Source organism: Equus przewalskii, chromosome 9 (genome assembly GCF_037783145.1).
Source record: "Equus przewalskii isolate Varuska chromosome 9, EquPr2, whole genome shotgun sequence".
In the NCBI taxonomy this organism is placed as follows: domain Eukaryota; kingdom Metazoa; phylum Chordata; class Mammalia; order Perissodactyla; family Equidae; genus Equus; species Equus przewalskii.
In genome coordinates, this window is record NC_091839.1 from 19,495,255 (window position 1) to 19,520,813 (window position 25,559).

The 25,559-nt window shown below is 62.6% G+C and overlaps 3 protein-coding genes across 18 annotated transcripts in view; all 3 read right to left on the reverse strand.

The window, feature by feature from the left end:
- Positions 1 to 10,015: 10,015 nt before the first annotated feature.
- On the reverse strand, positions 10,016 to 15,790 carry JOSD2 (Josephin domain containing 2). Of its 11 annotated transcripts, none has more exons than XM_070633247.1 (6): positions 15,553 to 15,765; positions 14,849 to 15,008; positions 14,195 to 14,258; positions 13,165 to 13,309; positions 11,302 to 11,496; positions 10,016 to 11,209 (listed from the first exon to the last, which is right to left on the reverse strand). In XM_070633247.1, exons 1-6 carry the CDS (start codon positions 15,634 to 15,636, stop codon positions 11,171 to 11,173), a joined length of 687 nt encoding a protein of 228 aa, XP_070489348.1. In that variant the 5' UTR covers positions 15,637 to 15,765; the 3' UTR covers positions 10,016 to 11,170. The 11 variants fall into 11 exon arrangements, with proteins under 11 accessions (XP_070489348.1, XP_070489346.1, XP_070489344.1 ...); XM_070633245.1 differs by having other exon boundaries at positions 13,184 to 13,309; positions 15,595 to 15,753; XM_070633243.1 differs by having other exon boundaries at positions 13,184 to 13,309; positions 15,553 to 15,751.
- Positions 15,791 to 16,081: 291 nt separating this feature from the next.
- Positions 16,082 to 19,890, reverse strand: ASPDH (aspartate dehydrogenase domain containing). 5 transcript variants are annotated; one of them, XM_070633241.1, is made up of 7 exons: positions 19,771 to 19,890; positions 19,051 to 19,166; positions 17,720 to 17,864; positions 17,379 to 17,463; positions 17,135 to 17,284; positions 16,833 to 17,053; positions 16,082 to 16,763 (listed from the first exon to the last, which is right to left on the reverse strand). In XM_070633241.1, exons 2-7 carry the CDS (start codon positions 19,070 to 19,072, stop codon positions 16,520 to 16,522), a joined length of 867 nt encoding a protein of 288 aa, XP_070489342.1. In that variant the 5' UTR covers positions 19,073 to 19,166; positions 19,771 to 19,890; the 3' UTR covers positions 16,082 to 16,519. The 5 variants fall into 5 exon arrangements, with proteins under 5 accessions (XP_070489342.1, XP_070489343.1, XP_070489340.1 ...); XM_070633242.1 differs by lacking the exon at positions 19,771 to 19,890 and having other exon boundaries at positions 16,082 to 16,251; positions 16,609 to 16,763; positions 19,051 to 19,252; XM_070633239.1 differs by lacking the exon at positions 19,771 to 19,890 and having other exon boundaries at positions 16,082 to 16,251; positions 16,609 to 16,763; positions 18,759 to 19,081.
- Positions 19,891 to 22,049: 2,159 nt separating this feature from the next.
- The window catches only part of LRRC4B (leucine rich repeat containing 4B), a 38,445-nt gene continuing 34,935 nt past the window's right edge, over positions 22,050 to 25,559 (reverse strand). For both annotated transcript variants that reach the window (XM_070633237.1, XM_070633235.1), the window contains exon 3: positions 22,050 to 24,034. In XM_070633237.1, coding sequence (XP_070489338.1) covers positions 22,190 to 24,034 — 1,845 coding nt within the window. In that variant the 3' untranslated portion in view covers positions 22,050 to 22,189. The remainder of the gene's footprint in view (positions 24,035 to 25,559) is intronic.

A 25,559-nucleotide genomic window follows, 5' to 3' on the forward strand; every position in this document is an offset into this window, starting at 1 on the left:
GCCTTTCGGACCAATCCGGAGGAGGTCAGGCCTCATGCAGACTCGTGTGGTCCCTCTTGATGGAGACAAGTGCCCTGCATCCTTCGGGTGGTCCTTTGGGAAGGCCGGGGTGCCCGTGACGCCTCTGTCCTAGCAGGTGCTGGTGTTTAGGAAATGGGACTCGGCTGAGGTCCTCCCAGTGCTGATGGCTCCGTGCTGCCTGAGGAAGAGAAGATGGTGGATGGAAGAAGCAGAGAAACAGAAGTGGGGCAGCAAGGAGGCAGCCCCTTGTCACCAAGCGCAGACAGGCGTCCAGGGATCAGCAGAGTCCAGAAGGAGCCAATTCCTGGCCAACCACAGGGGGCCCACCCAGTCCTGTCCCTGCCACTTACATGCTGTGTGTCTTTGGGCAACTCGCTCCTTGTCTCTGAGCATGGGCCTCGTTCCCTCCTTCCTGGGCCTGGGGCAGGGCTGATTCCTCCAGCCAGTGTCCAGAGTGCAGGACAGACAGGAAAGAGAGAAAATGGGTGTCACAAAGGTCCTTCCACCCGGGGTGTCCGGCTTGGCAGCCCCACTCCAGGCTGTCCCGCCTCCTGCCACAGAGCCTGCGCAGATCCCTGGGGGGAGTCCGCTGTCTGCTCTGAACTTGGAAACCTCAGCGCCCTGAGGAAGGGCAGGAGACAGGGGCAAAGAACTGGGGCAAGGATGCAGGGGGCTGGGCATGGCAGGCGTCTCCCAAGACAGAGACGAGACAAGGTGCAGAGGGAAGGAGACTGGGGAGGGGGGAGAGAGAGAAGAGGTGACAGACTCAGAGGAGGGAGAGGAGCAAGGGAGAGAGAGTGAGAGGGGAGGGGGGAGATGGGAGAAACGGGAGGGAGAGAGAAGGAAGAGAAGATGGTGAGAGTAGGAAAACAGAAGAAAAGGAGACTCAGGAGAGAAAGGAGAGAACAGAGATGGAGCGAGAGGGGAGAAAGGGGGAGAGGAGGGAAGAGAAAGTGCAGGAAAAATAGAGGGCGAGGAGAAGGGGCCCCTCAGGGGAAAGGAGGAAGAGGAGCAGGGAGGAGAGGAGAGAGAAGGAAAGGCTGGTTGGGAGAGACACTGGGAGAGGAGGACGATGTAGAGGAGAGAGTCCGAGAGGAGGAGGAGAAAGAAGGGAGAGAAATGGGACCGAGGAGAGATGAGACCAGGAGGGGGAGAAGGAGGGAGCACGGAGGAGAGAAGACACAGAAGAGAGTGTGAGGAGGGGAAGGGTTCAGGCCAGAGGGGAGGAGAGAAGCAGGAGGGAAGGAGGGGAGAGAAAAGAGAGAGATGAGAAAACAACACAGAAAATAGAGTGGGAAAGAAAAAAGAAGAGAGGAGTGTGGAGGGAGACGAGAGAAAGGGAGGCAGCGAGCGCTGGAGGAGAGAAAGTGGACATGGAGGATGGAGAGGAGAGAGGACGGGGAGGCTGAGGGAAGGGGGATGGGAGAGGGAGAGAGGAGAGGAACCAAGAAGGATAGAGACCCGAGGGAGGAAGGAAAAAGGATGGAGAGAAGAGTGTGTGTGTATGCACCTGCGTGTAGTGAGGGAGGGTGGGTGTGGAAGACAAGGATGTGGAGAGAGGAAGAGAGGAGAAGGGAAAAGGATGGAGGGAGGGGGAGAGAGGCATAGAAACAGAAGTGGGAGAAGAGACCCTGTCAGGGCCAGAGCACGTGCACAAGCGCACACAGAGGCGGGATGGAGAGGACAGTGGGCAGTGGGGGGTGTGCGGGAAGGAGGAGACGGCTGGGGTGAGCAGCTGAAAGAGGCAGGAGGAGGGGCGAAGTGGAGCAGGACCAGGAGGTGCCAGGGAGGGTCTCACTCACGCCCAGCCGGGCCCACGCCTGCCCCTCATCGGCCAGCAGCCACCCTGTGGGCATGTGTGTGACCAAGGGAGGAAAGAGTGACAACTGAGATGACAGGTGTGACAGAGAAAGGAGCCAGGTGAATAAAGGGGAAAGGAGAGGAATGGGGATGGGGAAAGGAGAGAGAGAGAAAGAAAAAGAGACAGAGACACACACACAGAGAGTGAAGAGAGAGAGCCGGAGAGAGACAGAAATAGAGAGAGGGACAGAGAGAAAGAGAGGCAGAGAGACACAGAGAGAGACAGACAGAGACAGAAAGACAGGCAGAGAGAGAGAGACAGGCAGAGACAGAGACAGAAAGAGAGAGATAGGCAGAGAGACAGAGACAGGCAGAGAGACAGACAGAGGCAGAGAGAGAGAGAGAGAGACACGTACAGGAGGGAGAGAGGAAGACAGAGAGTAAGGAAGGTCACATCTGCCCTCTCCTTGGTGACAACACGCCCTTCCCAGTTGGGGGCAGTGTCCCCATGTCCCCCTAACAATGAGCTGCAGACAGATGGACGTGAGTGTGCAGCTGCAGGGACCCGGGGCCGCTGGTCCAGGACCAGGCGGGACATGAAAGGAGTTTTCTAAACTGTGAGACAGAAGCCCCAGGGCCGTGGGTTCCGAGTCAGGATCAAATATCGCCAGCACGAGGGGACCCCGCCCCTGCCCTGTCGGCTGTCCGTTGTCCCAGGGCCTCCCCAGCTGTTGAGTCGGGAGGAAGACGGGGGACGGGACCAGGATGGGGGCGGGGAGGGGGGAAGGCCGGAGGGGGAGGAGCCGCCGCAGAGCAGGTGCGGGAGAGCCGGGGGCGGGAGGGATGGAGAGACCGGGCGGAGAGCGGGGGCGCGCGGGCCGCTGGGGGAGGCTGCAGGCGTCCAGGAAAGAAGGAGCCACCGAGGGGCTGGGCGGAGGGGCGGGAAGGACGACGGGGCCAAGGTCGGGTTCAAGGGCGCTGGGAGAGAAGACGGAGGAGGAAAGAGTGAGGAGAAAAAACTCAGTGAAGGTACAGGAAAACGCGAGCGAGAGTGAGGATGGAAAGGGGAGGAAATGGCACAGAGGAACCGCGAGAGAGACAGAGACAGAGAGACAGAGGGGAGAGGAGGATGGAGACGTGAGGAGCAGGAGGGAAAGACGCGGCCCCAGAACACGAGCAGGAGGATAAGGGGAGGCTGGAGTGCGAGGCAGACCTCAGGGAGAGACGCTGGAGGGAAGCAGACAGGAGCAGAGAGAGGAGCCGGGGCGCGAGGATCCCCCCCCCCGCCCCCCGCGTCCCTGAGCGCCCCGCCCCCACCCCGCGGACCAAGCAGGAAGCGCCAGCGCCCCCACCGTCGCCTGCGTCCCCGGCACCACCTCCTGGGAGGCAGGAGGCCGTGGCGGGAGCCGGAAAGGGGGACGGGGACGAAGTCTCGGGTCGTGGGGGGCGGGGGCGGGGGGGGGGTGCGGGGGTGGGGAAAGGCAGGAGAAAAGCTTCCGAGAGGGCGGGTCGGGTGGGAGAAGGTGGAGGCGACGGCCAGGAACTTCTTCGTTTAGGAAGAGAGATGGGGGGCGGGGGCAGCGTGTGAAATAGAGAGGACAGACCACGAGGGTCAGCGGGAAAGGAAAAGCCTGCGTGGGGGCGTGCGGAGAAACGGACGGCTGGAGGGACAGACGGACGGTAGAGACAGACAGACGGGGTGGGGGGAGCAGGAAAAGAGTATGAGAAGACAGACAGACGGAGAAGTGAGAGCCGAGGGAAGGAGGACGTGGCGTGAGCGCGTCCGTGCAAGGAGCGAAGTGAGCGTGTCAGAGACAGATGCGCGCAGACGGAGAAAGTGGAGAGACAGAGAGAGAATGAGACTCGGAGAATGGGAGGGAGGAGAGACAGAGACAGAGACGGGGATGCAGAGCCGGAGCGGGCAGAGGCTCACTGAGGGAGGGAGACTCTGCCCGCCTGAGCCTCAGTTTCTCCATCTGCTTCCCCAAGCAGCGGGGAGAGGTCATAATTCATGACTCAGTGCCCAGAAGAAGACTCAGTGCCCCCTCTGGTGGGCACGTGCTGCCTCCCAGGTTCCCTTCTAGCACTTTCTGTCCTACTTTCCCTCGCGGTCTCATCCAGTCCCCATCTCCGTCCCCCACACCAGGGAGTGGCCATTAGGACCCACTTTTTTTTTTTTTTACCAATAAAGAAATCAAATTGGAGCCCAGATCGGTTGTCACTGTCACCCTGAGGTGAAGCGGACCGGTCCCCGCAGACTCCTCGAGCACACCTAAACCCCTTCTGTCTGGAAAATTCAGAGCTTCCCCTGCTGGGAATGCAGAAAAAGGAAGCTGGTGGAGTGGAAGGGGTCAGGAGAACAGAGGGTCTAAGGAGAGGGGCCAGTGCGTGTAAATTCCCCGGCACACAGCTGGTGCTCAATTAGTGCCCCTTCCCTTTCCTGGCGGAGAGCAGGGAGGAAGAGGAGAGGGGCAGAGAGGAAGGAAAAGGGGAAGGAGAGAGCGTGAGGAGCGGAGGCTGTGCTTCTGAAGAGTCTGGCACACAGTCGGTGCTCAATTAATGCCCATTCCCTTCTTCAGGAGAGAGGAGGCAAGTCAGAAAGAAGGCGAAGAAACCACCACAGAGGAAAAACAGGGCAGGAGAGACGGCCTGAGGAGGGAGGGCCATGGGCGGAAATTGCCAGGCAGACAGTAGGTGCTTGTTAAGTGTTGCGTCTTCTCCCACCGAGAAGGAAGACAGACAGGAAAGGAGGCAGGAGGGGATAGCGCCAGCAGAAAGAAGGAAGAGAAGAAGCTGTGGCGGAGGGAGACAACATATGGAAAGCAGTGGGTACACAGTAGGTGCTTAATAAGTGCCCATTCCCCTTCCTGGCAGCGAGCACAGAGAAAGCAGCCAGGAGGAGGGAAGCAAGCAGAGAGGAAGAGGGAAGGGGAACAGAACCTGTGAGGCAGTGACAGACAGAGGGCAGATATGAAGGAGCACACAGCAGGCGCTCAGTATGTGTCTATTCCCTCCCCCAGGAGTGAGCTGGTAGGGCACAGAGGAGGGGGAGAAGCTGGAGGGGAGAAGGAGTCAGGGAGAAGAGAGGAAATGAGGGAGAGAGAGTGGGCACATAGGAGGCACTCAACAGATGCACGTTGTCTTCCTTGGAGCAGAGAGAACAAGAGGAAAAGGAAGGCGCAGACACAGGCGAGAGCTCAGGCATGTTGGCGGAGGAGGCGATGGGGCTGGCAGAGCAGAGGGAGGAGGTCACCTCAAGAAGATCGGGCAAGGAGGACGCACGGAGGAGGCAGTGCAGGCGAATCCTGGGGGCACACAGGAGGCGCTTAAGAAATGCTTGTACTCTTCCCCTGAGAACACGGGAAAGGAGAAGCTGGTAGAGCAAGAGAGGCAGGGAGAAAGAGGCAAGAGGAGATGAGAGGGGATGTTAATTGTGCTCCATAATTGCTTGTTTTCTTCCCCAAGAAAGAGCAGATGAGCAGAAAGGAGGAGGAGAAGTCAGAGATGAAGGAACAGATAGAATCGAGGGGAAGGGGAGTGTAAGAAAATTGTCTGGTACACAATAGGTGCTCAATAAATGCCATTTCCTTCCCTGGCAGAGAGCAGAAAGAAGCAGGAGACAGCAGAGACCATAGGTCCGTGGAGATGGGCCTGAGGTCGAGAGAAGAGTTGAGACAGCACAAGCAATTACTTGGCATACCATAGGTGCTCAATAAATGTGTGTTCCTTGCCTTGGAAGAGAGAAGAGGGCCCAGGGGGACAGAGGAGGAAGAGAGTGTGAGGAAGGGAGAGGTGTGTAAACTGCCGGCACACAGTAGCTGCTCAATATGTGACTATTCCCTCCCCCCCCTCCCCCGCCCCCACCCCGCCCAGGGAGCAGAAAGTCAGAAAGGAGAGGAAATGAATAGAGAGGAAAGAAAGGAATTGGGGGAGAAAAGAGTGTGACAAGAGAGGAGCCGAGTTTGTAAATTCCCTGGCACACAGTAGGTACTTAATAAATGCCCATTTCCTTCCCAGGAGAGATCAGGCAGGTGAGGAAGAAGTGAAAGGAACCAGGGAGGAAGGGACAGGAGAGCAACAAGAGTATATAAGGTGCAGAGGCAGTGTATGGAATTTGCGTGGGAAACACTTGGAACTTAATAAATGCCCATTTCCTCTGAGGAAGGGAGCCCGAAGCGCAGGAAGAACAAGCAGAGGGCGCAGAGGAAGAGACAGGGAGACCAGAGGCTGCCAGGAGAGGCAAGGAGGCATTTCAGGTACATACAGCAGGTGCTCCGTAAATGCCTGCCGCTTTTCCCGGCTGAGTGGAAAGCAGGCTGGGAGCCATGGAGCCCTGGGGAGGGAGGCAGGTGTCCGAGGGGGGAGGCGGGGCCCAGCCCACGCCCAGCTGCCCCGTCCAACCGGACAGGGGCCCATTGTCCGGGCCTGGCAGGCCTGGCGGCAGGGGCTGCCCAGCCCTGTCTGCTGTGTCTGGGGGTGAGGCGCTGCCTGGGCCCTGTCTCTCGGTCTCTGAGTCTCTCTGTGTCTCTGTGTCCCGTTGTCCCACCGTCTCTCCCATCTCTGAGTCCATGGCCCCCTGTCTCGGGGTCTCCCTCTGCCTCCATCTGTCTTTCTCCCCTGTCCCTCTGTCTCTCCGTCCGTCTGTCTGTCTGTCTCTGGGCCTCTGTTTCCTGCTGTCTCCAGGAGGGAGGAGCCGTGACCCCAACCCCAGCCCAGGTTCCACCCCCCCCCACTCCCCCCACCGGGCTCAGGGCGGGAGCTGGAGCTCAGAGGCAGAGGAGTGAGGAAGGAAGAAGGAGGCAGAGGACAGAACAGCTTTATTCAGCGGAAACTGCAGCAGAGGCCGGGCCTCCGTCGGGGCTGGAGAGAGAGGGAGAAAGACGGGGAGGGGGAGAGGCAGAGGCAGAGAGACAGGGGCAGACGGAGAGAGAAAGTCACGGAGAGACAGACACAGGAAGAAAGAGACACAGAGAGAGTCAAGGAGAGGCAGAGAGACAGGGAGAGACGGAGAGGGGAGTGGGGAGAGAGAGAGAGAGATGGGAGAAGGGAGAGAGAGGAGTCTGGGGAGAGATGGAGATGCAGAGAGAGATGGGAAGACTGAGACAGACAGAGAAAAGGAGAGACACAGAAATAAAGAGACACAGAGAGAGTCAGGGAGAGGCAGAGAGACAGGGAGAGATGGAGAGAGAAATAGGTGGGGAGAGACAGATGGGAAGACAGAGAGAAAGTCAGGGAGAGACAAAGAAATGGAAAGAGACAGACGTGGACAGACACAGAGAGAGAGTTAGGGAGAGGCAGAGAGATGGAAAGGCCAAGAGGGAAGTCCGGGCGGTGGAGAGAGGAGTGCGAGGAAGGCCAGAGATGGAGAGAGAGATGGGAAGACAGAGAGAAAGTCAGAGAGAGACAGACAGGGAGAGACACAGAAAGAAAGAGACAGAGAGAGAGAGTCAGGGAGAGGCAGAGAGACAGGGAGAGATGGAGAGAGAAATAGGTGGGGAGAGAGAAACAGGGGAGAAGAGAGAGAGAGGAGTGGGGGGCAGGGGGAGAGAGAGATGGAGAGAGAAATGGGAAGACAGAGAGACAGAGCGAGAAAGTCAGGGAGAGACAAAGAAGTGGAAAGAGAGAGACTGGGAGAGACACAGAGAGGAAGAGACAAACAGAGACAGGAGAGACATGGAAAGTCAGAGGAGAAGGAGATGAGAGGGGACGGGGCAAGAGGCAGAAGGAAGACGCGCCGAGGCGGAGATTCAGAACCGGGAGGGGAGAGGTGGAGGGCAGAGGGGACGAGACGGGAAGAGCCGGACAGACGGATGGAGAGAGGAGCGCGCGACAGAGAGAGCCGGAGACCGGGAGCCGCTGCGGGCGGGACGGCGGGGAGGTCGAGGGAGGAGGCGGCCCCTCTCACCTGGCGTCCGAGGCGGCCGCCCCTCGGGCCGGGCCGGGCGATTTAAGGGCTGCCCCTGGAGGGCGGGACCGCTTCCCCCACCGCCTTATCTGGTCAGCCCCCGGCCCGCGAGCTAAATCGGGCCTCAGCTGTCAGCACCGCGGGCCGCGGGGACAGCTGTCACACCCCTGCACCTGCCTCGTGACCGCGGCCCCCCTTCCTGCGACCGGGCAGCCAGAGAGGCCCCTGCGGGGCTGCACGGGGCGCCCCCAACGGGGCAGCCGGGACCCCAGGGAGCCCCCCCTAGCACCCGAAGCTCTGGGACCAGCCTGGCTGGGCGCCCCGGGCCTGGGGACAGGCGTTGTTCCCGTGAGAAGTGGGGGCCCCCGCAGGGGAGGGCCAGTGAGGGTGCCCGGGGCACCGAGTAAGGGGCAAACAGTAAGTGCTCAATCAATGCACACACCGGGCCTGCCCGGGCTCTCACCTGCGCAGAGCAGGAGGGGGGCCGCGAGCTGGGGTGAGGGAGGCCGCCTGGACGCCTTCCCCGCGCCCCCCCCGGGTCCCACCCTCCCCTGCGGGCTCCTCGCTCGGACCATATTAGGCCACAGCTGGGGAGGCACCTGGGGAGGTCACTCAGGCCCCAGAATAGAAACACTCAGGGAGTCCCGCCAGCCTGTCTGGGACGGGACGGGACAGGCGACAGGCACAGAGGGCGGGGGGCCCAGGGGGCCCAGGAGGAGCCAGGGCCGGGGGGTGAGGGGCAACAGACCCAGAGACAGACAGAGAGACAGAGAAACATCCAGAAGGAGGGACCACGCGAGGGACACAGAGGGAGCGGCCGGGGAGGCGGAGCCGGAGGCGGAGGGCGGGGCCTGGGCGGAGGGCGGGGCGCGCGGGGCCGCCCCGGACGTGGGGTCCTGGGGACCCCAGCGCTTTGCCCTCCTGTACTGTGTGACTTTTCAGTTTACCAGTTGCCCTGTGACCTCTCGGGAACCAGGACCCACCAAGCCCAAGTCCCCATGTCACCGTCACTGTCACGGGTTGGCCTTCCACAAGCGCGTCCTGCGGCGTCCGGTTCGGCGCGCGTCCCTGGAGGAGCCGCGTGTCCGGGGAGCCCGGCCTGGGCCCGTCGCCCGCTCCCTGTGCCTCTGCGCCCCCATTTCCTCCCGGCACCTCATGGGGGCCCCCTGTTGCCCCGGCCCCTCCCCACCTGCCTCCCTCCCTGGGCTCACACACGTCCGCCTCCCCAGACAGGCCCGTGAGCCCTGACGCCATGACCCTGGGCCCCCTCCCCCGGTGTCACTCAGCCTGTCACATCCCCCAAACCCACTCCTCCTCCCAGGGCCCCATCTAGGGGGGTGGCCCCCTGTCCTCTGGGTCCCAGGCAAGACCCCTGGGCGCCTTCTTCACTCCCCCTTCTCTCGCCCCCAGGGCCTGCCAGCCCAAAGCTGTCCTGACTCTGCCACCTCCTCTCTGTCCCCAGGTCATGGCTCAGGCCTCGTCCTCGCCCGTCTGCCCCTACACGGCCCCAGAGGGGTCTTTCTGCACCCAGGCCTGACCTGCCCCCTGCCGCAGCACCCCCCCACCGCCCTGGACCAGGTCCAGCCCCTCCGCACCCTCAGCAACCCCCCATCTCTCATCACCTCCTCAGGGAAGCCCTCAGGGCAGCCGCTCTTCCACCGTCCAGGTCCCACTCAGAGCTGCTCCCAATTCTAGAACCACCACCCCCCAGTCCCCTCACCTTCCTGAGGCCCCCACAGTGCCCCATGGGACCCCCGTTAAAGCCCCCACCCCTGGGACCCGGGGTCTTCATGTCCTCTTGTGTGTTCCTCCCAGCCTGAGAGCTGCACAGGCGGGACCCAGCAATGGGGCTTAGGGACATGGAAAGGCTGACAGGACAAGGATGCTGCAGGGAGGGACACGGAACAGGAGGGGGCCCTGCTCGAGTCAGAATGCTGAGGGGAGACCCCTAGTGGAGACCTGTCCTTCCTCTGCTCAGTCCCCCACTATGACAGGCCCCATCTTCCCCCTTTGTCACCTCTCTACCCTCCCCTCCCGCCCTCTCTTGGCTCCAGCCACACCAGTGGCCTCCTCGCTGCTCCTCCAGCACACCAGGCACACTCCTGCCTCAGGGCCTTTGCACTGGCTGTTCTCTCTGCCTGGAATGCTTTCCCACCAGACCTCCCTACGGCTCCCTCCTTCCCCTTCCTCAAGGCTTTGTTCAAACTACACCTTCTCAGGGAGACCCTTGCCCTAAATGAGTTCTAACACCACCATATTAGTTTCCCATGGCTGCTCGAACAAACTGAGTGGCTTAAAACAACACACATTTATTTGACGCTCTGGAGGTCAGAAGTCCAAGATGAGGCTCGCTGCGCTAAGTCAAGGGGTGGGCAGGCAGGCTCCTTCTGGAGGCCCCGGGGGAAAACGTGGTTGCCTGTTCCAGTTCCTGGAGGCCCCCTGCACTTCCAGCTCGCGGCCCCTTCTCATCCTCAAAGCTGGCTGTGTAGTGTCCCTCTGACCCTGCTTCCTTCCTCTGACTCTCCTCCTCTTCTCCACATTTTTTTTTCCTGAGGAAGATTGGCCCTGAGCTAACATGGTGCCAATCTTCCTCTATTTTTTAGAGGGTAGGCCGCCAGCACAGCATGGCCGCTAACAGAGTGGTGTAGGTCTGTGCCTGGGAACTGGGCCCAGGCTGCTGAAGCAGAGCACGCTGCACTTAACCACTAGGCCACCAGGGCTGGCCCCTCCCTCTCCACTTTTAAGAACCCTCGTGACTACACTGGGCCACGGGGAGAAGGCAGGATAATGTCCCTCTTTTAAGGTCAGTGTTTTTGCAACCTTCATTCCTCTTTGCCACGTGGTGGGACATACTCGCCGGTTCCACGGATGAGGACGTGGACATCTTTGGGGCCATTACTGCAATCGCTGAGTAGAGCTTTGAGTCAAGAAATCAGCGCCTGCTGGCTCCTTGGCACACACCCCGCACAGCACTCTAGACGGCACTGAGTCATTGGCTCCTGGTCCCCAGCCCGCTGCCCCGCGAGGGCAGGGATTGTGCTGTTTTCTGCTGTGTCCCCGATGAGGAGACGGAGGCCCGGAGAGATGAGAGACTGGCATGAGGTGGCCTAGAGAGCGGCATGGGCTCGCAGGGGACCGGCCTCTCTGATGAACGGGAGTCACTGGAGGAAGGGGCCCAGCAGACGCGGGCCGGCCAGGCGCAGATCAGCATGTTTACTGAGGCAGCAGTGGTTGGGGAGCAGGGGTGCAGGGACGGGGGTCAGGCCGCGGAGGGGTCCATGAGGTGCGGCCGGCCCTTCTCCAGCGCGCGCTCAGGCGGCGGACGTGGAGGCACAGGGAGCGCGCCGGTCGGGCGGGCAGCTGTGGTTCCCTCCTCCGCGGGGTCAGTCTGTCCGCAGCCAGCCCCCCTTCTCCTCCACCTCCTTGGTCACCACCAGCAGCACCTCACACAGGCCCTGAGCCAATGCGGCTGCCAGGAAGGTCCTGGGTGGAGAAATGGGGAAACTGAGGCCCAGGGGGCTCCAGGGGAGGGGGTCTGGTGCCGAGCCCCAGCCCCGGGGTTGCCTCCCCCTCACCTGACGCCGTCTTCGTCCCCCAGGGCCTCGGGCGCCCGCAGCTTGGAGTCCAGGTTGTAGTAGACGCCGTCCACCTGGCGCAGGGCCACCCAGTGCCGCCGGCGCAGCGGCAGGGACAGCAGCCCCAGCGACACGGGCGAGGGCAGGTTCAGGATCAGCCCCAGCACCTGGGGGAGGGCCAGCTGGGACAGGGACCTGTGCGGGTGGGCGGGGACATGTGGTCAGGCCAGCCCTCAGTGGCACCCACTGGCCCAAGGTTACTGAACAGCTGGGGCCCAGGCTGGCGTGGTGGCGGTGGCTGCCTGAGCCCAGCCAAGGACTGTCCCCAACAGCCCATCCTCTCACCTGATCACCCAGCCAAAGCTGCCCCCAGTCAGCCACCGACCCAACTCACTCGTCACCCACCCACCACACATCTGTCCATTATCCACCCATGACGCACTCACTTACCCATCCAGCCACCACCCTCCTACCTATCGAGACCCCTAGTCCACCACCCTCCATCCAACCTCCCATCTACTGTTCATCCCACCACCACCCACCCACCCAAGCCCCCAGCCACCATCCACCCAACACCTTCTACACCATCCACTCAACTCCCCATCCACTCTTCACACATCTACCTTTGACGTTCTCCATCTATCTGTTATCCATCCTTCATAGATCACCTGCCCACCCGCCCACCCATCCAAACTTCCCAGCCATCTAACAACCATCCACCATCCAACTGCCCAGCTACCATTCACCAAACATTATCCACCCACTGACACAATCAACCACCAGCCAGCCAGCCACCAGCCCAACAACTTACCCAACAGCCAGGCAACTGCTCATCTACTATTTATCCATCCGTCCACCCATCCACCCACCCACCTATCCTTCCATCCATCCATCCATCCATCCACCCACCCACCCATCCATGCATCCACCCATCCTTCCATCCACCCATCCATCCATCCATCCAGCTATGCATTGATCCATCCACCCACCCATCGATCCATCCGTTCATCCTTCCATCCATCCATCCACCCACCCATCCACCCACCCACCCACCCATTCTTCCATCCATCCATCCATCCACCCACCTACCCACCCACCCATCCATCCATCCTTCCACCCATCCCTCCATCCACCCACCCACCCATCCACCCACCTACCCACCCACCCATCCATCCATCCTTCCACCCATCCCTCCATCCACCCACCCACCCATCCACCCACCCATTCTTCCATCCATCCATCCATGCATTGATCCATCCACCCACCCACCCATCTATCCACCCACCCATCCATGCATCCACCCACCCACCCATCCATCCAGCTACGCATTGATCCATCCACCCACCTTCCCATCCATCCATTCTTCCATCCATCCATCCATCCACCCACCCACCCATTCTTCCATCCATCCATCCACCTACCCATCCCTCCATCCTTCCATCCATTCATCCATCCATCTATACATTGATCCATCCACCCACCCAACCACCTGTTTGCTATCCACTGCCTACCAACTATCCATTTTCTATTCACTCAACCACCCATCTATTCATCCATCCCATTGCCCAATCACCACCTACTTAACACATCCAACCCCCGCTCACCATCCACTTAGTTACCCAGTTACCATTAGTCCACCCATCATCCATCCACTGACTCATCCCATTGACCATCTAGTCATCCTGCTCCTCCTTCTACCATCTCCCAACCCATCTGTCTGCCAGGCAGCCATCATCCAGCCACACAAACCTTCATCCATCTACCCCTTCCTCCCGCCCTCTAGCCATTCATCCCCTGTCCTGCTTTGTCCCACACTGACTACCATCACATCACACCCCCTGTGCCAAGCTCAGCACACAGGACCTGGTGCTGTGGGTCCCACCTCCTTCTGTCCCACCACACGGCGGCCAGGCCCAGCCCCTGCAGGGCGGCCATGATCACGTTGACGTCATAGTTGCCAGTGCCCAGGAGGCTGCGATGGGGGTTCAGCCGGGAGTCTGGGGACAACCTGGTTGGGGAGTGGTAGGAGCCTGAGTGGGGGGCCCCCGGAAAGGCCTCACTATCCCCACAAAGCAGGAGAGTCCCAGGGTCTGTGGGTCACCCAACCTTTGGACTCTTGACTTTCTTCAGCCCCCACGACTCTTCAGCCCCAAGTCGTATTCCCCATGCCCCCCGACTCTCTGCCCGTCCTCCAACCCCGTCTCCCTGCTCAGGCCATGTCCTCCTCCCCCTGGACCCCCACCAGCCTCCAGTCTCCCCCTCCAGTCCACCTCCCACAGGGCTGGGGGCTCCTTCTACCCCCAGTGCTGCCCCTGCCCCAGCCCTCCCCATCCCCCCACGATAGAGTCCCAGCCCCTCAGCCTGGCCTTCGAGGCCCCCCCGGTCTGGCCCCTGCGGGCCTCCTAGCCTCACTCCTGCCCCACCCCTTCCCAGCCACCTGTCCCCAACCACATCTCCTGTGCTCCTGCCTCCCAGCCCTTCCTCCAGCTGTCTGTGCCCCGGCCCGGGAGGCCCACCCCGTCACCACTCGTCTCTCTGGGCCCTGCCTCCTCTGAACAACGGCACCTCTGTTCTCTCTCTGGGCCTTTGGTGGGCAGGGCGGGGGGAGGGGTCGGAGAGGGGAAAGTTCGTGTGTTATTTTGCTGTGTGTCTGTTTCCCTGGCCTCCCTCAAAGCCGGGCTCCTAGCGGACTCATCTCTGGGGCTCCAGCACGGCCTTGTCGTGAAGGAGTTGACCAGTCCCTGTTTTGAATAACACGAGATAAATAAGTTCTATAATAATCAGCCTCAGGGGTTGGGACTCTGCCTGAGGATGCTGGGGGGCCACGGGAGGGCTGTGAGAAGAGAGGGGGAGACAGGGTCGCCTCTAGGTGTGGGGGCATTGCAGGACTTACTGGAGGAGAGACTGGCGACCGAGGGAGCGTCTAGGTGATGATGGGGCCCGAGCTGGGGCCGGGGCTGTGGCGACAGAGGCGGGGATGGGGCAGAGAGAGAATAAAGTGATGTATGACATCTTGAATAGAGAGGAGGAACCTTCTGGGCTGCCAAGAGGAGGAAGCCATGCCAGGCAGAAAGAATGGCCTGTGCAAAGGCCCAGAGGCATGATGGGGTGGCTCATTCAGGGGCCGGAGAGCAGTTTGGTTTGAGGGGAGCGGCAAGATATGAAGCTGCAGAGGCAGGTGGGGACCAGAGCAAGCCACGCCTTGGTTCTCAGGCTGTGGGGCTCGGGACATCTCCCAGGGGGTCCGGGGAGCCACGAGAGGACGGTGAGCAGCAGAGGGGCAGCGGCACTGTGGGGCGTGTGTAGCATGGACTGGAGGAGAAAAACTGGAAGCTGGGAGGCTGGAGGGGAGTGGGGACAAGGAGGGCCCAGATAAGAGAGGGTGGGGCCTGAGCCGGGGCTGAGGCGTGGGGACAGATAGGTGCGGGAGGCCACGGCTCCCTCTCTGAGCCCCCCGGCTCGGCCCTGGCCTCGCTGGGAGACGCAGGCCGGTGGCTGGGCCTCTGCGGGCCCCGCTTCTCCGGTGGTGAGGGCGGCGGACGGTCACCTCTTGCAGATCTCGTCGGCAGCCTCCTGGGTGAAGAGCTGCTGCTGCAGGACGTTGTTGAGGGCGTGGACGGCGCACAGCTCCAGGCGCTGCCGTTCGTGGTACACGGAGGGCGGGCTCGGCTGTGCTCCTGGGGCCTGGGACATGCCGTCCTCAGCTCCTGCTTAGGGGGCGTGGGGAGAAAGTACTCAGGGGGCCCGCGATCTGGAGGCCCAACCTGCCAGCAGGCCCTGGGGGCACCGCCATTGGTGGTGAGGGGACACTGGGCCCCTGACCCTGCTTCCCGGGTCCTCTCCTGGCAAGAGGGTACCTCCACCCCCTACTCCCAGGAAAAATGCTCTCTCTTCTGCTCACCTAGCAACAGAGGACCACCCCCACCGCATCCCTGAGCGAAAGGGTCCCTATGGTGGTCACCTAGCAACAGAGAAACCTCCTCCCGTGTCTCTAGGTAACAGGCTCGCTCTCTGGTTACCTAGCAACAGAGGATCCCCCCCCTCCCCACTAGGTAACAACTCTCTCCTCTGTTACTTAGCAATAGAGGGATCCTCCTCCCCTGTCTCTAGGTAACAGGGTCTCTTCTGGTCGCCTAGCAACAAAAGTCTCCTCTCCTGTTCACTAAACAACAGGATTCTCTCCTCCTGTCACCTGGCAACAGGGCCCCCTCCCCAGACACCAAGCAACAGAGCCCTTTTCCCGACCCGTACCCCAACCGCCACGCTTGCCCGTTGCCTGGCAACGACCCTCACCCCGCCTGCCTCTCTGCTCCCCCGAACCAGGGGCTCCCGCATCCCCCTGGCCGGCGGCTCCGGGCTCCAAGCGCGGGGCTGGCTGCGCCGCTGTGACTGGGCAAGCGGGACGGACTACACCTCCCGGCGGCCCGCGGGTGTTGGACTACGACTCCCGGCGGGCCCCCCCAGTGCTCTTGCTCGGCACGGAGCGATTGGGTAGCGTGACCCGGAAGTCCGCTCTCGCCCCAAGAACGCGGGACTACAACTCCCGTCAGTCCCTGCGGCGAATCCCGGAAATGTGCCGTCTAGAGGCCCAACCCTCCGTGCACTACCACGCCCCCTGCTGCTCAGAGGGTTCTGGGAAATGTAGTGGGTAGGCTCTCGCGATAGCTTCCGGGAGTGTTACTCCCATGTGTGCCCGCCCCCTCCGGTGGCGTCATGCTTAGCATGAAGATACAGCGTGACGTCACAGAAGGGCAAAAAGGGAGCAGACGCCAGACCGTGCTGAGAGAAAAGCCTCCAATATTTACTGAGACAAGAGGGAGATCCAGGGAAACTTAGGCCAGGGCAGCGGGAGGGTGGGGAGGGGGTCAATGAGCCGAGCATGTCCTCTGGGGCAGGAGCAGGCTTCTCAGCAGAGATGGATCCCGGGCCTGGAGGGGAGCTGGCAGCAGCCTGCGGGGGATACGGGGAATGAGAGGCTGAGACAGAGAGGGAGAGAGACAGACACCTGGAGGAGGGGACAGAGCAAGCCGGGGGTGGAGGAAGACCTGCAGAGAGGGCCAGGGACCCAGAGGGGGACAGAGACACAGAGGGAAGGGAGGGTCCCAGAGAACGGGGGACACAGAGACTCAGAAAGAGGAGACCTGGACAGAGAGAGAGAGACGCAGATTCAGAGCCGTGGAGTGGAAGGCTAAGGGGACTCAGAAATAAAGATCAGTCATCAACCACAGCTGCAGAAGCAGCAGCGCCCGAGACCCACGCCCTGCAGAGCCCGGGAGCCCAGGCCCGGGGAGGGGGGCCCGGCCGCACCCAGGAGGCTGCGCCAGAAGGCGGTGACAGTGGCGGAGCCGGTGACGGCGCCTGGCTCGGCGGGGTTCTCCCTGTGGGTGTGCACAGCAAAGCTTCGGCCCGTGGGGCCCGGGGGTCCGCTCAGCTCCACGTCCACCACGTGCGTGTCCGTGAGGCTGGGGCGGGCAGAGCGGTCAGTGTGGCCGGCCCGGCCGCGGCCCAAGCCCCGGCTCGGCTTAGCTCACCTGAGATCGGCCACAAGCACCCCGATCACGCGGTCGAAGCCCAGGCTGGGGGCGGCCAGGGCGGCGGCCGCCATGGTGTTGGAGTTGCGGGGGGCGAAGGGGCAGAGCCCGCGCACGGGGCCTTCGTAGAGCACCGTGCGAGGCCCCGTGCTGTGCGCCGCAGCCAGGGCGCCCTCGAGCCGGAAGCCATCGGGGTGCGTGGCCATGGTGACACGGAGGCTCTGGAAGTGAGACTGGGGTCAGGGGGCCCGGGGGTCTCTGTAGGCCCCCTCCGGTTCCCGGGGAGCCCAGCGGGCCCTCACCTGGAGGCCCCCGGCTGCGTCCAACCTGGCGATGTCCTCAGTGCCCCACAAGGCCCCCCGGGCCACAAACACAGCGTGGTCCCAGCGGCGTGAGGCCTCCAGGAGCTGCTGCTCTGTGGCCGGGTCAGCCAGGGCTGAGGGGGACCCCACCTGGGGCGGGCGCAGGTGGGAGGGGCTGAGGTCAGGGGACCCGTCCCACTTTGGGGGGCGGGGGGCGGGGCATGGCGGAAGGGGTGGGGCTCACCAGGAGATTGGCATAACGCAGGATTTGTGCCCCAGATTCGTGGATTATTTTGGGATGGGCCACTTCCACCACAAGGTCAGGGTGCCTGGGAGACGGAGAGATGGGGGAGGGCCTTGGAGCCGCATTAGGTCTCCCCTCCCCAGGCCCCTCAGAGTTTATAGAGGCCTGGCAGGCTTCACCCTGGCCCGGGAGGGGAAACAGGCTGGATGGCTTGTCTCGTTTCACATTTGGGTGAACCAAGGCCCAGAGAGGGTAAGGGACTCGACCAAAATCACACAGCACCCAAGGGAGGCCAGACAGGAGCTTCAGGCAGCCCCACTCTTGAGGGTGAGGTCACTGACCTCTCCCCAACGGCAGCGAGGTTCTGGAGCTGCAGGGAAGGGGGCACGCTCCCCGCCATTCGTGCTGGATCGCGATTCCAGACAAAAACAAGTTCTAGGCCCAGTTCCGGTCCCTTGGTCAGCAGGTGGGAAACAAGGGACTGTCCTGGGGAGACGAAAGGAGACTCAGAGAGGGGGACAGGGACCCAGAGAGAGGGGGACAGGGACCCAGAGAGAGGGGGACAGGGACCCAGAGAGAGGCGGACAGGGACCCAGAGAGAGGGGCACAGGGACCCAGAGAGAGGGGGACAGGGACCCAGAGAGAGAGGGCCAGAGACCCAGAGAGAGAGGGCCAGAGACCCAGAGAGAGAGGGACAGGGACCCAGAGAGAGGGGGACAGGGACCCAGAGAGAGGGGGACACGGACCCAGAGAGAGGGGGACACGGACCCAGAGAGAGGGGGACACGGACCCAGAGAGAGGGGGACAGGGACCCAGAGAGAGGGGGACATGGACCCAGGGAGAGGGGGCCAGGGACCCAGGGAGAGGGGGCCAGGGACCCAGGGAGAGGGGGACAGGGACCCAGAGAGAGGGGGACAGAGACCCAGAGAGAGGGACAGGGACCCAGAGAGAGGGACAGGGACCCAGAGAGAGGGGGACAGGGACCCAGACAGAGGGGGACAGGGACCCAGAGAGAGGGGCACAGGGACCCAGAGAGAGGGGCACAGGGACCCAGAGAGAGGGGGACAGGGACCCAGAGAGAGGGGGACACGGACCCAGGGAGAGGGGGACATGGACCCAGAGAGAGAGGGACACGGACCCAGGGAGAGGGGGACAGGGATTCAGAGAGAGGGGGACACGGACCCAGGGAGAGGGGGACAGGGACCCAGAGAGAGGGGGACGGAGCCCCGATATGGAAAGTGGAAGATGCCCCTGGGGGCACGGAGACAGAGCCAGGGCCCAGATAAACACTGATGAAAGGTGTGTTTGTCGGGGGCACAGGGACTTTTGGGGGCTTCAGGAAGGGGCCTGGGAAGAGGCCCCAGACGGGCAGGGACTCACCGAGGCGGCCGTAGCCCACCACCCCCACCCTCCGCGGTGCCCCGTCGAGGGCCATGCCCTGGCAGCAGCGCTCGCGGTCGGAGCTCCGTCGGCTGCTCGCTGCCCCCACACCCGAGGCCTGGACCGCGGCTGATCTTTGGACATTTGACCCCGAGCCTCTCCAGAACCTTCCCCCTTCCCGCGGCGCCCGGAGGTGGGGGCGCAGGTTGGCTGCCTGGGGGCGGGGCAGCATCCTGGGGCCGTGGCCGCGGTGACTCGGGGTTCCAGGGGCCCCGCGTGGTCCCCACTATACCCGGCCAGGTCCTTCTCTGCATCGCGCCCTCCTCCTTTCCTGCTGATGTGGAAAATTTCCTCTGCAGTCCCCCGCCCCCCTTTCAGGGCCGGCCAGGTTGCCATGGAAACTGCATCCTGCTTGGGGGGCGGGTAGAGAGGGTTGGGAGCCAGGGAGAGGAGATGGTGACGGGACGCTGGGCTCGAAGTCTGTCCCTTGCCCCTGCCTTTCCAATCCCCGCCCTCAAGGCCGCTCCCTGCGCCTCGGGCGCCGTGTTTCTCGTCAACGTTCCTCCTCCGTGTTTTCTCCCTTCTCTTTCTCGGTCTCTGATCTCGCTCCCACTCTGTCGCTGTCTCTCGGCCTCTCCCTGGCTCTCTGGCCCTCCAGCCCCCCCCCCCCCCCCCACCTCCTCTGGGCTGGCTGCCATCCTGTCCCCAGCTGGGCCAGGCCCTCACCTCCTCCCCACCTAGAGGTCCGAAGAAGGCCTGGCCTGGTCATGCCCCGTCTCCCCACAAGGCAGCCGGAGTGCGTATTGGGCTCATCCTAGCCTCAGTGGGCCCATCTCCCCAGCCCCTCTCCAGAACCTTCCTCCCTCCACCTGATCACCCCTCAGTTCACCTTGACTTCCCACCTTTCATCCTCCCCTCCCCCGCCACGATACCCCCAGCGCGCCACCCCCCACCCCCCCGGGCCCCCCATGGAACATTCTCGCTCCCGCACATGTCCCTCCCCTCTCCCCACCTCCCATCTGCCTGCCAGGCCTGGGGAGGCCCCGAGTGCCCCCCGAAATGAGCCCCAGCCCTGCGCCTCGCGGGTGCCTGGCATCGGAAATGGCGGAGGCTGCGGCAGAGCCCTGCCCCCAGCCGCCACCTGGTACCCGCTGCAGCGTTGCCGTGGCAACCAGGATCGGGGGCGCTGAAAGAGGACGAGAGAGAAAGAGCATGAAAGAGGGAGCGAGGGGGAGAGTCCCGCGTCCACAGGCAGTGGAGCAGGCAGAGCAGAGAGATAGGGCCTGAGACCCCAGCCAGACAGTCCCGTCGCAGCAGAGGCGACAGTGGCTGATAAGGGAAGAATTTGCTTTAAGAGCCCTGGGGGCCTGTGGGGGATGCTGTGGGGCAGAAACAGCCAGGGAAGAGGGGCAGGCCTGGCACACGGACCATACCTTCAGTCGTGGAGTCCATGGGGCCTGGGGGTCCCACAGCACCCAGGTCTGCCACGTATGGGGGCCAGGATGGGCAGAGGCGAGGGGAGAAACGGGACTGAGACCCAGGCTGCTCCCCTCTCCCAGCCCTGCGTGTCCACACGCCTTGTCCTGCCTGGACCCCCTGCTTCTGGTTGGCATCTGCCTGTCTACACAGAACTGGCCACCCCAGTCCTCTTGAGGCTGTGCTGGCATGTTGGCCTCCTTGGGCCCCCCCCAGCAGCTGCCCACGGTCCTGGCTGACTCCCGGTGTTCGCTCCCCCTTGCTGGCTCCTGTTCCGCCCCCGGGGGCTCTACGGTGGCCTCCCCCCTCCCAGGTCCCGGGCCCCATCCCTCCTGCCTCTGTGTTCACCTGACCACAGCGCAGCTCCCCTCCTGCCCAGCAGGCCCGGGTGCAGCGAGAGCTCCCCTTGAACCCTCACACCCGCCCCATCACTCCTCCCCTCCCCTTCGGTGCCACCCGCTGTCGCTGTCGCCAGGCAGTGTCACAAATGGGTCTGCAGTGGAGAAGGACACTCTGGTTCGGCTCTGTTGTGGCTTGAATTGTGTCCTCCAAACAGAGAGGCCACAGTCCTGACCTCCAGGACCTGTGAATGGGACCCAATTTGCAAACAGGGTCTTGGCAGATGAGCCAGTCACAACGAGGGCCTGCTGGAGGAGGGTGGGCCCTAATCCAATACCCCCGGTGTCCTTATAAAAAGGGAGAACTGGGACACAGACACGCTCAGAGGGAAGACAAGGTGACAAGACACAGGGAGAAGGCCATGTGGAGATCGCAGTGACGCTGCCACAAGGAAGGTCTGGGGGGACCAGGAGCTGGAAGAGGCGGCGAGGACCCCCGAACCCAATCCAGAGGGAGCTCAGCCCTGCCCACACCTTGATCTGGGATTCCTGGAGCTGGAACTGTGACCCACCAAATGCCTGTTGCCCTGCCCCCCAGTCTGTGGGACCTCATCACAGCCGGCCCAGAAAACTAACAGGCCCCTTGGGTTTCTGCTGTGAAGCAGGGGGCGGGGAGGCCCCCAGTATCTGCCTCACAAGGGCTGTGGGGACATTCGATGCACGTGTCCTGGGTAACCCAGGCCTGCCAAAGGTCCCTGAGGTGAAGGGCATGGGGGCTGGGACCACCGGGGAGGTGCCACAACCCCCCTCACCTTGCAGATGGGACCTGTGACCTTGAGTTTCCCCTCCTCTCCTTCCGTTCCCCCCCCACATTCCCTGTTTCCTCTCTCCTCCATGCTTTCATGACCAAAAAAAAAAAAAAATTTTTTTTTACTTTTTCCGTGTTTTTTTTTTAAAGTAATTACAGAGCAGGTAGTCGTTGACGCAAACCTCCCTTCAGTATCAAAAGAGTCTGTGGGGCAGGGGAGGGCTGGGGGCGACGGCGGGGGCGGGCGGAGGCGGCCCCCCCAGCACACGGGGCCGGGGCCGGAGTGGACTGAGCGCGGGGATAGGGCCGGGGCGGCCGGAGGCTCTGACGACGTGTCCGTCTCTTCCGTTTCGAGGGCGGAGGGTGGGGACGGGGAGAGGGGGACAGGCGTCGAATTGCAAAAAAATGAACCGTAAAAGGGAGATCGTTAGGGGGCGAGGGGAAAGGACGCCCCTCCAAAAAGCTCCTCTCTCCCCTGGAAGGCGGGGGGCGGGCCGGGAACGGTGGTGGATCGGGAGAGCGAGGAGGAAAAGCGGAGGTTCCCAGTCGCTTCTCCTGGACCCCGCGGCCCCTCCCGTCGTCGGGGATGGGGGGGCGGGGCCGGGGCCGCGCAGACTCGGTGCCCGGAGCCCCACCCTGTCCTCGCTGGGGCCAGCCGCCCTGGGTCCGGACGCGATGGGGCTCGGAGCCGCCCCCCCCCAGCCCCGCGGTCCCGGTGCGCCCGGGGGAGAGGGGGCGGGGCCGCGGCTGCGGGGCGGGGGTCCAGGCTGGCCACGCCCACCGCGCGCCCCCAGCCCCGCCCCGCGCCTTCAGATCTGCGTCTCTTGCACGTTCTCCTTGGAGCCGCTCTTGAAGAGCAGAGGTTCGTGGATGGAGTTGAGGCCGGGCGGGCCCTTGCCCCCGCAGCCCCCGCCGCTCGGGTTGCTGCTGTAGTGCGCCTTGAAGGCGGCCGCCACGTAGTGGTGGTGGTTGAGGTGGTCGCGCTCCAGGGCGGGCAGGGCCAGGTGGCTGTCCCCGCCGACCCCTCCCCCGCCGGCCACGGCGGCGGCGGCGGCCACGGACACGGCCGAGGCGGCGGGCAGCTCGTCCTCCACGTTGATGATCTCCACGGTGCGCGTGGGCCCGTGGTGCTTGTGGAGCTGGTGCTGTTTGCGCAGCTTGTAGAAGGCCACCAGCATCACGGCGGCCATGAACGTGATGGCCACGAAGCAGCCGATGATGATCTTGGTGGTCTTCATCACGTCGTCCAGGTCCTTGAGGGCGTTCTCCGTCACATCCGTGATGGGCACCGTGAACGCCTTCTCCGTGGGCCGCGACGAGCGCGGGGCGGGCGCCGTGGTGGACGACGAGGCGGGGCCGGCTGCATCCCCGGGCCGGCCTCCCCCCCACACGCCGTCCGTCGTGGGCCCCGGGGGCTCCTTCTCCGTCCCCCGCGGCTGCAGGGCCTCCTCTCCGGGCTGCGTCTCCAGGGTCTCCACGGTCACCGTGGTGAAGTAGGTGTAGCCACCGCTGCCCCCTGGACCGCCAGCGCCACCCCCGGGGCCTCCTCCTGGGCCTCCCGCCCCGCCGGCCGCCACGGGGTCCACGGCCGAGACGTTGAGCGTGGCCGAGGCGGTGGTGTTGCCGGCCGAGTTCGTCACCATGCACGTGTACTGGCCCGTGTCCTGCACGGTGACGTTGGTGAAGTTGAGCGTGCCGTCGTGCAGGACGGAGATGCGCACGCGGTAGGAGCCGTGGGTCATGAGGGTGCCGTTGGGCGTCAGCCAGTTGACCGAGGTCATGGAGGTGCCCGTGCGGCACTTGAGCTCGGCCGCCATCCCTTCGGTGACGTTGAGGTCCGTGGGCGGCTCCACGATGACGGGCGCGTAGCAGGTGAAGTGTGACTGGTCCAGCTCGCCGATGTAGCGCCCCTTGAGGCCGGCGGGCGCGTGGCAGCGGGCGCAGCACGTGGTGTTACTGGGCACCGTCTCCTTGAGCCACCAGCTCAGCCAGAGCACGTCGCAGTTGCAGTGCCAGGGGTTATGGTTGAGGTGGACGCGCTCCAGGCGGTGCAGGGGCGTGAAGAGGTCGTGGGGCAGCGACATCAGGTTGTTGTGGGACAGGTTGAGCTCCTCCAGCGACTTGAGGTCGTCGAAGGCGTTGCGTTCGATGGTGGCCACCTGGGCGTGCATCAACCACAGCTTGCGCAGGCTGGTGAGGCCCTGGAAGGAGCCCGGGCGGATCAGGTCCAGCCGGTTGCCCGACAGCTCCAGCTCCTCCAGGCGCACCAGGGCCGTCAGGTTGGGGATGTCCTTGAGGTTGCACATGCCCAGATTGAGGTAGCGCAGGTTGACCAGGCCCTCGAAGGCCGCCTCCGAGATGTACTCCAGCCGCTTGAGCTCGCCCAGGTCCAGGCGCCGCAGCGAGGGCACGCGGTTGAAGGCGTAGGAGGGGATGCTCTCGATGGGGTTGTTGCGCAGCCAGAGCTCCCGCAGCTTGGACAGGTACTCGAAGGCCTGCGTGGGCACCGTGGTCAGCCGGTTGTCGAACAGCTCCAGCGTGTTGAGGCTGGGCAGCCCGTTGAAGGCGCCCACCTCGATCTTTCGCACCAGGTTCTTGCTGAGCTGCAGAATCTCCAGGTGCCGCAGGTGCTTGAAGGTGTCCGTCCGGATCACCTGCGGTGGGGGAGGGAGACACGCATCAGTGACACCCAGGAACCGTCGCCCGGTCGCCCAGCGCTGGCGAGGGGGACGGGGCAGCCCCCCCCATCTCTCCATCTCGGCTGGTGGCTGGATGAAACCCCTCTGGAGGCCAGTGTGCGGTGTTTCTTATAAAGGTGAACACGGAGTTACGCACGACCTGGCCATCCCACGCCCCAGCGTTTCCCCAGGAGCCGCGAGAGCAGACACCCCTCCGGCTGCCGGGGCCGGGTGCTCACGGCAGACCCCAGGCAACCCAGGTGTCTGTCAGCAGTTGAGGGACACATGCTCTGCGTCTAGACAGTGGACGCCGCGGCTCAGTGATGACAAGCAAGGAACTATGGACACAGAGACTCAGCTGAATCTCACGGGCATCGTGTTGAGCAAAGGAGGCCAGACCCCAAGGCACAGGCGTGGCAGGATTCCACTCAGGCCACGTTCTAGGTGTGCAGATCCGTGTCTCTGAGCACGTGTGTGCATGTACATGGAGGATGGGCTGGGAACGGGCACAAGGGAACTTTCTGGAAAGTTCTTAGGGCCAGCCCAGTGGTTAAGTTTGTACACTCTGCTTTGGCGGCCCGGGGTTCATCGGTTTGGATCCTGGGCATGGCCCTACACACCGCTCATCAAGCCATGCTGTGGCTGCATCCCACATAGAAGAATCACAAAGACTCACAACTAGGATATACAACTATGCACTGGGGCTTTGGGGAGAAAAAAACAAAAAAAGAGGAAGATTGGCAACAGATGTTAGCTCAGGGCCAATCTTCCTCACCAAAAAAAAAAAAAAAAAGAGAGAGAGAGAGAGAAAGAGATGTTCTGTATTGGGATGGTGGATGCAGCTGTTAAAACTCCCCAAACTGAACGCGTCCAATGGGGACATTTTGTTACATGTAAATGACACCTCAATAAAAGAGATTAAAGATAGTTGTGCCAGCAGCTAACACACACTGAGCACTTCTCCGGTGGCAGACACTGTTCTGAATGCTTTATGGGCAACCACTCATTTCATCTGCCAGGCCTCCCTATGAAATAGGGATTTATCTATACCCGCAACTCTGAAATCCATAAAGCTCCGGAACCCAGAAGATTTTTCACGACTTTGGCACCAAATCCCATTTGGTGGCAAAACCCAGAACTCGTCTGAAGCTCTTTAAAGCTTTTATTGATCCCACTCATGTGACCGTTCAAACCTTTCACGCTAGAAATAGTGGCACATTTGATAAGGGGTGTAAGACCCTCTGGGGGGCTATAAAAATACATGCCAGCTATCCATCCCTTTCCAGCGTCAGGATGCCAAAACGCCTCCAGCCTCAAGGGTCTCACTTGAAGGGTTGTGAATTATCTTCATCTTAGGGACAGGAAATGGAGGCACAGAGAGGTGCAGTGACTTGCCCAAGGTTGCACAGGAGGGGATGGCAGACGTGGGGTTGGATCGAGGCCGTCTGGGTCGAGAGTCTCCTGAATTTGTCTGCCACCTCTCGGGGCGGAGGCGGAGGGA